Raw genomic sequence first — 9,449 nt, forward strand, 5'->3', positions numbered from 1 at the left:
ATCTTAGTTAAGACCAATTTATTTATAAAAACTATTTTTGTTTCAAGTTGATCACTTGGAATTTTCCCAAGCAATGATATTTCATATCTATGGCGATTGGGAATGTTTCAAATCATGAAAGATGGTTTCAGAACTACTGATATCTGGTCACATGGTAGGTATGCGTACCCTAGACATATGAGTTCTGGAACGTAGGTAGGTATGCATACCCATTACACGTACCTTGAGGTTCTGAATTCGTATAAAGGGGGGATATACACATACCTCATGTGACTGAGTTCGTGAATATCTTAGGGTGTGCAGACCCAGTACGCGTCTCCTAACTCGCTGAATTCACGAACTTGACGAATTACAAAAATGCTCATACACTATTTTCAAAAATACATTTAACATTGCTGCAACTATCATGAACACTTCTAAGACATCTTTGATCACTAAATCACTATGTGTTTGTGAATCATGATTTAAGTCTTAAGTGTTGAATGAACATGATTATGCTTATGCATTCATATGAAATTTTTGCCATGAATTATCATTGTACACGGTTCCAGTACCCTGGACCGTAGTGTATATTCTTCTCTGTAATTTCAAGACATACTTATCACATGCTTACATGAATTCCTAATAAGAATTCCATCTAAGCTGAGAAAGTGTTCGCTGGAATTTCAGTCTCAAGTTATCTTAGCTTGAATTCAAAGCTACCTATACTCTTGAAAATCTATAAATAAAGAGACTCAAACAAATGAGAATTTCAATCTCTGACACTTTTGTGTTCTAGTTGAGCATGCTAGAGTGGTCCTATTTTAACCTAGGTTTCTCTGAGAAACATAATTAGCTTTACAACTTAAAAACTTCACTCAGGGATTCGTGAAGCCAAGCCCAACTATTTTTACCTCGATAGTTCGTGTATCATGATCTCGTTCTTATTGATTGTTGAGGTTTTCTTCAATCTCCAATCAAGGACGAAATAAGATATTGACATTCACCTTTACAATGGATGATTTATGAACTTTTATTTATCACACGATGCTCGAGCACTTTTGATCAAGCGACACCATAACTATTTATTTACGTCTGGTTAGTAATGATAAAATATTTGATAAATGGAAACTTGTCTAAATCAATTGAATTGATTAAATATCGTTTATTTCCATGGCTCGGATAGGTAACCTAGTTCATAGCTAAGTTAAAATGGCCAAAGTTTGGTGCCCATTCATGCGAGCCATCTATATTTTTGTTGTTGGCAGTAAGTTCCGAACCCAAGACGTTTGGGTGCATACATACTTAGGGTTTATTCCGCACAGCTATAAATACATAACTCTTCCCAATCTCTTTCATTCTTTCTCCATCGATAGGGTTTTGAAAATAAATCGTCGCCGAATTTACTCTCTGTTTCACGATGAGGGCTAAGGTATGCCCCTAGAATTGATTTCTCTCTCAGAAACCCTAGATTTGATATATTCATCTGTATTGATTCTTATTTTTGATTTTGTTTTTGTAGTGGAAGAAGAAGAGGATGAGGAGATTGAAGAGGAAGCGACGAAAGATGAGACAAAGATCCAAGTAGTGATTGAAGGAGGAAACAGGTCTTGGTCGAAATCAGTGGCTTGGGAGGAATAGTTAGTAAAAAGCCTTTGTTTCTGTTTTTAGGGTTTTATAACGACTCATTTTTTCTTCTCTCTTTCTTAGGAAAGATAAGTTGTTACTCTTGAATGTTGTTTTTCAGATATGAATGGATTTTGTTTTATCAAGATTATTTCAGCGTTTTAGATTTTGTTCTATTTTTTTTTTATATTTTTCTCCCATATATTTTGGTCTTCTTGGTTGATTTAGATTTTGGATTAGTTGATGATTGCATATTTATTCTCATAACATGAGATTGTATGAATTAGAAAGTTATTAATTTATGCAATCTGAGGACATTCAAAAGTGAAATGAACATGTGTACATTGTATTTGTCTTTAATCTGCTGCATTTTCTTGATTGAGAGGTTTATTTGATTGGTTGAGGTTTCCATGGAAGTTTTAGACTTCAAAATGCTTTAGCACAGCCTGTTAGATTGGGACTTATATTATTAGACGCGTTCAGAACATTCGTGTTGCTCAAAAGAGTTGTATCGAGGAAATATGAAACTGGTGAAATTAGAAGGATTTTAGATTCATTTAGTCTACTCATTATTTTTATATGCAGTAGAGAAAGGTATATAACCATATTGTCACAAACGCATCTTAAATCTAACTAGTGTGTAGAGGTGATATCCAGCTCTTAGCTCAGAATTGTTGAGTACACAAACTATTTAAAAAGAGTAGGTTCTTAGGTACATAATGCTTCCATATTTCTCTTGGTTTTCTTATCTCGTTCTTGAGTGTCACCTATTAGATTAGGCAAATAATTGAATAAGTAAACAGGTCCCTAAAACTGTCATATTTCTGAAACTGGAGTTTGTGCTGAAATATATGGGCTATTCAATTATGTGCAAGTCTACGATGTGATTTTTCATCTCCTTGTTGTCACTGTCCATCTCAATACTGTCATGTCCATGAAAGTAATGATAGGAAAAAAGCTGAGTTTTTTTTTTCCCATAATTGAAGCTGTTTTTTGAATGGGTGGGGTTGTCCAGAAAAGCTAAGACCATTAAGTCTAGGTTCTTTAGATCTGGGTACTGAATAAATTTACACCAATTAGGTCCGGCCTAGTTGGTGTAGAAGTGTCAACTAACTTGTCAATAATCCTTAGTCTGAAACCCTTGTGTTTGTTTTTCTGTATTCTGTAACCTCTGTTCCTGAGTTGTTTACTGAACCCTTTTTTGTCCAATGTTTTATGACTATTGTTTTCTTGTAGTTGTAATTCCTTACCAAAAGTCTTAAAATCTATAGATAGCTTCCACTTCTTCTCAGCTGGCAGCTGTGAAGAATCCAGAGCAGAGCTAGCCTTGAGAGCTGTTTCTGTGGCGTTTCTTACAATTAGTCCATATCCAGCAATGCAAGAATTAGAAACCCAAGAAAAACTAACATTTATTTTCAAGTTATTCCCCGACCATTGTCAATAGCATGAATGAAGATGAACAAAAAAGAACAATAGCATGAATGAAAAATGAAAAATGAACGAAAGGAGATTGAGAAACATCAATGGAGGTAAACTCCAGAAGTTCAGGGACCCCTGGATAAATGCTTAAACTACTAGTATTTGTTTGTTTTTCTTTGGAAAATGCAAATCAGTTTTGGCCAAAACTTTAGTTGTTCTCCTTTTCCTGCAACCAGTTAGAGCAGCAATCTTAAGATGTCTAGCAGATTCAGAAGCGGACTTACAAAAGATGCGAGAAGCATCTATATTATCAATAAATTGTCCTAATTTACGTTTGACATGCATTAGGAATACACTTCCAAAGAAAGATCTTTATTTTCTGCAGGACTTTAATGTTCCGAAAATATTTCCAAAGTTTTGCAGATATATAATCAACTGCCTCACAATTTTGAAGCTCGTCACAAAGGGATTTGACTGTATATACTCCATTAGGAGTTAACATCCATCTCAGTTAATCAGAATGGGAGCATCCCATCTTCTTTTTTTCCTAAGTCTAGTATGTAAGATTTTATCTACAACCTGACTAAGAATTTTATTCCTAACTGTTTGTTCATTCCTCCTGTAACTCTGAAACAAGTGTTCAATTGTTATGTCTAACAAGACATGTAGATTCCAGGCTCTCTTCTAATCATGATATCCATTTATCAGTCAGGAGTATGCCAGTATTGAGGATTGCAATACATAAGCATTTTCCTTGGACTGACGAGAAACTGTGGTCAAGAGTTCTAAAACTAATCACCAATTGACTAAAATCTGATGATCTTTGTTAAACCCTGCAGTTGATTATAAGCAACTTGATTATACGAGTCATTCCGAGGTTGGCTAATATCATGTCCTTATGTGTTGTTGTTGTCCATAGCAACCTGTAATGACCTTTTGTAGCTCTTTAAAAGCATGCATTGCTTCTGCATTGAACCCACCCACAAACTGGAAAAGTTTTCATCGTAAGTTAGGGGACATAAATGATACATGTAGGTAAAACAATGAGTTAGAAGGCTTGCGAAGTTGCCAACCTGATGCACTCTGAAAGCAAAACGAACGCCTTGAAGGATGAGATCTTCCTTTTGCGTAAAGTCCTTGGTTTGCAATTCCCTAGCCACTCGTCTCATGTACTCCTTTGCCAGTCCGACCGACCCTAATTTCAACTGTGATGAACGCCATATGGTCATTTACATGATCATTAGTCTACTACAGTATATTGTTGTTGTTGGCAGTCGGGATTGTTTTTACCCCCTTGCAGCTAAGGGGTAACACATTTTCTCGTGGTGTGGGTTACTCTTAAGTTACTTATGATTGATACTGTTGCTACTTAATTATAGGATTGGTGGGAGAGTCTAGTACTATACCTGACTGATTGCTCCTGCATCTAGCATCCACTCCCAAGGAATTTGGAGATCTCTGTATCTTTTGCTTGTACCTTCCCTCGTTCGTTGTGTATTATGGACGCTCCTTTCTAATCTGCAAGTATTAAATAACTGTCATGTCAGTCTGCCAGTTTTTATCTCCAAATTTATAGTATATTTTTTTAATATTTAGAACTCATTCTATTGAAGTCTTATTGGCATCATCATTATTCTTTACCTGTCTTGAATCTCCTGCATTTTCTTGAGGGAAAGGAGTATTGGTTGTTTGGGGTTGTCCCTGAACGATGAAACCTCAGATTCTAGATTTTTCAGGTCTCGGTAGTTGAAAGCAGCTTCGCGCAGTGCATCTGCTTTCCACTCAGGCCACTGGGGAAAATGCTTCAGCACAGCCCTTTCATCCACTAGATATGACAGTTTACCATCTAACCATTTAACAAATGTCTCGACATTAGAAATATCTTTGTAGGCTGCATTCTCCACCTCCTTCGTTAAGAACCTTATGAAGTCCCCGTGTGCTTCGACGTCTGACTTTATCTGTTAATTGGAGGTTTGATATTTACTTTGGTGGTAAACTATAAATAACAGAAAGATAGTTTTTTATAATGTGTGATTCGTGCGTCATACTTACAGCTAAGAGATATGTTGAGCGGTTCTCTATTTCACCTATCATGTCCCGGGTATTTGCAACAGGAGTTCCCGAATTGGTAATTTTGTTGTCAGTTTTTGTCTCCCTCCTTGTTAGCCTTCGGTAGATCTCCATAACTGCCGGTACGCGCCTGACTGCGTTGGGGGATCCAAGCAGCAGTTTCGACGGAAGTGGTGGTGGGGGAGGAGGTACTGTAGCAGTTCTGACAGGTAATTTCTTTTCGTTTACTTCCTGTGGCAAATCCAAACAAGTAGCTTTAGGAGTTGGCTTTGGCAGTTGATGTGGTCTCTCCTTGTCACCAGTCTTCACCTCGATACCTCGGTGACTTTTTATTTGAGTTGTGTGTTTGGTTGGAGATATACTTTCAGTGGAGATCTCTAAGTTATTCGAGAATGACAAACTTCTGTCTTTGTGTTGTTCTTTGAGATAATGGACGTCTGTTTGTAGAAGGGTTACCTCTTGTTTTAGTCGGTCATTCTCTGTCTGCAACAGCCAGTTCCTCTTGAGACAAGCTTCAAGCTCCTTCGTAACAAGCCTGAGCTGTAGTAGGTCTTCATCATTTGCTGCCATTTTTTGTGAGTGGAAGGGGTTAGAATTGAAATTCTTGAGTCATGAATATATTGCTTGCAATCTAAGGAATGCTCTTATACTCACTGATGGATGTGTTTTGTAGTGTTAAGTATTAGAAATGCCCCTGGACTCACCAGTGGATGTGTGTAGGTAGTGTTTAGTACAATGTTCTAGACTCGGATATTTGTGTCATTTGATCATCATATGTTCTAGACTAGTGTGGCTGTTTGTTTTTATAGGTGAGGCTGAGAGAACTTGGGCGGTACATTAAAGGTAGACAAGTAGCTATCTTAGCCTCATGAAGATCTGTTGTTAGGTGCCCAATAAATTTGTTAGGCTGAGGAATTTGTCGGTGTGTTTTGCTTGTTAAGCAATTGAACAATCTAACAAAGTAAAAGACAAAGTGTAAAGGAGATTCACTTCTTTTGCTTTTCGTTCTTCCTAGCTCTATCATTTTATCTGGGTAGGAACTAGTAAAAATTGCATTAAAGGTTAAACTCGGGCTGGCATCGCATTGCCTCAGACGACCGAGCTTTGATCAGGCTAGGTACCTGTAACTAACATCAATAACTGTAATATTGAACGAATTGAGGTAGACTTACACATGATAAGTGGCAGTTCAAGACATTAATGATATACTGGTGAAACACATAAAAATGTGCCCTACACTCTTACTTGCCCTAAGAGCCAGGGGAACTCTCCCTAGCAAGACAAGACAAGACAACACTTGAGCTGAGTTGAGCATATTTAGGCTAGTTGTTTATAAGTGTGGATCAGAATTTCATAATGTTTTAGCTGGAGCCTTATGTTAAACTCCCCCAATTTAATTACACATTTCAGAAACGTTTTACAAACCATTGAATGTTGATGATACTAGAAGTAGAGTCAATTAAAGAACTGGGCAGTACGCTACGAGAACCCCTGGACAATCTTTCTAGGAAATAACACTCCCATGAAGGCTGGAGTGCTGGACCAGCATCAAGTGCTCAAGAAAGGACATGATTCTGGGGCGGTGGTACGTCTTTACGAGCCATTTTTTGGGGACTACTCCAAAATGGTGGGGACTATTATTTGACAGGAACATCTACCTTATATTCTTAAGGGGTGTTCCAAAAATTACAGAAGACTAATCTGCCCTCACGATAGGTGTCATAAACACCTTTATTATATCTATATTTTATGCTTTCTTTATTATGTTTTCTTGCGAATTATGTATTTTACGCGTGGTTTTGAGTTTCATAGGTGTTTTGGAGTCATTTGATAAAAAAGAAAGTAGAACTCGTACAAATCCATGATTTATCCTCATCATGTTGAAGAGCACAAAAAGACAAAGCCAATGACGAAAGAATGAACTCAATCCGACGTTGTACGAAGAAGTTATGGATGAAAAGAGAAGTTACGCTTGGCGGTCCCTGAGATTGACAATTAGCATCTCAAATACAAGAAAGTATTAAAGACACCCATGAGATCACTTAGGGCCACCGGAGTACAAGATACAAGTATTGGGCACCCACTTGGATGGCACATGTCCTGTCCCATGTGTACTACCTAATTAGGCCGGAAAGAAAAGGGGATTGATTCCCATTATCATTTCTTTTGTCCATTTCGTGTCTTACAGAGAGACTAAGAGCAAGTCTTATGGTGGAATCCAAGCAATTCCAAGTGTGGAAATACCATGGAATGTCAAGTCTAGTGGTTTCCAAATTGATGTTTTCCATGAAAAATCCAAGCAGGTTCCATGGTTTCGTGGAACGTCACCTTGAATCCATTTAAACGCTAATCAGAATAGCGCAAAATGCTATTCTGAATAGCACAAAATGCTATTCTGAATAGCACACTAGAAGACGAAAAGCGCTATTCTTAATAGCGCTGAGCGCTGTTGCGATTAGCGTAAGTCAAGCGCTATTCAGAATAGCGTTCAACGCCAATTCAAATGGCTTTGAGGAGCGCTATTCAGAATAGCGTTCGACGCTATTCTTAATAGCTCTTTTGTCCAAAAACTTACAGAACCACTCATCTTTCCAAATTCTATACTTAGTTTTTTTCCCTACTCTCTCATTTTTTCCTCTTCTTGGATTCATTTCATCATTGAAAAATCAAATAGAAAGAAAGATATAATGAATTCAAATTAAAATTAAAAGAAAGAAAATGAGATTAAAACTTGATTGATTCATAATTCAATTACATTGATTCTACTACTTCAAATTAAAATAAAAAACATAAATTGAAAATACATAATTCCCCATAAACATGATTCCACTACTTCAAATTAAAAATGACGAACATTAGGATAACTTAAATCCCCACCAAGTGTTCTAGGAGGATAACCATGTTTTTCCAAAATCCTATTTTGCTTATCCAAAATAAATTGTTGCTTCCATTGCGGCAAGGTCTCAACCTCGACATCCAATAAATCGAGTTCATGTTTCTCCAAGGCCAGATCCACGGATTTCTTGTTTGTCTCTGCAATAGTTAGTAAATATCCTTCTTGAGTGTCCAATCTAGCCATATTCTTTGCATTTTATTCACTAAAATAATTCAATATACGGTCGGTTTCGTCGTTGATAGCCGATATCTCCGAAGCTTCCCTTTGTTGAGCCCTTTTCCCCGGTGGTCGACGAAGCCCATCCTCTTCATATCATCTTGGGTCGCTCCTTGGGGAACATTACTTGTTGAGACATCAACACTAGGAGTTTCCGATTCCGATTCTTGATTTTGGGTTGGATCAATTTCTTCGGGGTTGAAACCGAGAACATGGTCTTTTAAAAGTCGGTACACCTCTTCATGTTTAAAAGGTTTTCCCCCATTAGTCCTACGATATTCTAATCTAGCATTTCTCTCCTACAAAAAACAAACAACAAACCAAAACCCAAGTTAGAAATTTGACAATATATTAAATAGAATGATATACATATAATTTATAAGAAATCTTAATAACACGTACGATATCCTCAATTCCGCATTCGCTTCCGTTATTTCTATGCATATTTCTTAAAATACCAACAAAAACTTTGACATCTTTCTTCAGTGAACCAAATCTATTTTGCAATTTATGAACAGTCCTATCATTCTTGTTCCCAAAACTGCTTACATAAGTATTGAATACCCTCTCCCAAAACTGATTTGATTTTTGATCAATTCCGGCAACACCATCATGTGTAATGCTTATCCAAGATTTGGTAATTGCAACATCTTCGGCTGTAGTGTATTTTTACATGGTGAAAAAAAGTTTGAATTGAAAGAAGGTATGCAATGAAATTTTTAAGAAGATGAACTAAATTTTTTTAGAGAGTGGATGGTTTTGGTTTGAGCTGATGAAGAAGACAATTTATAGGGAGTAATTCGAATTCCCCGTTGAAACGCTAATAAGAATAGCGCTGAGTGCTAATCTTATTAGCGCTTTTATGTCATCCGTTGATTAGTAGGAGCCGTTGAAAATCAATGGCTCAGACATGAGCGCAATTCTCATTAGCTTTCAGCGCTAATCTTAATGGCGCTGAACGCTATTCTCACTAGCGTTCAGCGCTAGTCTTAATAGCGTTTTTTCTTCAAAGTATCCAGAACCTGAGTAAGTTTTTCAATTTCCATACTTAGATTTTTTTAAAAACAATCAAAACCATACCCATAAAAATCCAATGGAAATCATAATATTTCATAGTTTTAAAATTTAGAAATCATAGTATTGCAACCAAATGTAAAAAAAAAAAACGAAATCTTACGAGAAAAACAAAAACAAAATCTTACTAGAAAAAAAAACACGAAATCTTACGAGAAATAAAAAACGA

The 9,449-nt window shown here is 36.7% G+C and overlaps 1 protein-coding gene and 1 long non-coding RNA gene across 2 annotated transcripts; one reads left to right on the top strand and one right to left on the bottom strand.

The window, feature by feature from the left end:
• Positions 1 to 1,272: 1,272 nt before the first annotated feature.
• Positions 1,273 to 1,781, top strand: LOC113314085. The gene is made up of 2 exons (XR_003342260.1): positions 1,273 to 1,411; positions 1,502 to 1,781. It is a non-coding gene; the product is annotated as an uncharacterized LOC113314085 (long non-coding RNA).
• Positions 1,782 to 3,052: 1,271 nt separating this feature from the next.
• Positions 3,053 to 5,830, bottom strand: LOC113309269 (protein CHUP1, chloroplastic-like). Its single transcript, XM_026557692.1, has 5 exons — positions 5,077 to 5,830; positions 4,666 to 4,982; positions 4,431 to 4,542; positions 4,098 to 4,229; positions 3,053 to 4,011 (listed from the first exon to the last, which is right to left on the bottom strand). The coding sequence occupies exons 1-5, from the start codon at positions 5,662 to 5,664 to the stop codon at positions 3,913 to 3,915; spliced, it is 1,248 nt and encodes a 415-aa protein (XP_026413477.1). The 5' UTR covers positions 5,665 to 5,830; the 3' UTR covers positions 3,053 to 3,912.
• Between the last annotated feature and the right edge of the window lie 3,619 nt (positions 5,831 to 9,449).

Source organism: Papaver somniferum, chromosome 9 (assembly GCF_003573695.1).
Source record: "Papaver somniferum cultivar HN1 chromosome 9, ASM357369v1, whole genome shotgun sequence".
NCBI lineage: Eukaryota > Viridiplantae > Streptophyta > Magnoliopsida > Ranunculales > Papaveraceae > Papaver > Papaver somniferum.

What these genes read in the sequence shown, in the direction of transcription:
- LOC113309269 (XM_026557692.1), bottom strand. Translation starts at nt 5,664, where the DNA reads ATGGCAGCAAATGATGAAGACCTACTACAGCTCAGGCTTGTTACGAAG. An exon ending in ATGCAGGAGATTCAAGACAG is followed by an intron (nt 4,543 to 4,665) that starts GTAAAGAATAAT and finishes TAATACTTGCAG; the next exon opens with ATTAGAAAGGAGCGTCCATA. An exon ending in TTGCTTTCAGAGTGCATCAG is followed by an intron (nt 4,012 to 4,097) that starts GTTGGCAACTTC and finishes AAACTTTTCCAG; the next exon opens with TTTGTGGGTGGGTTCAATGC.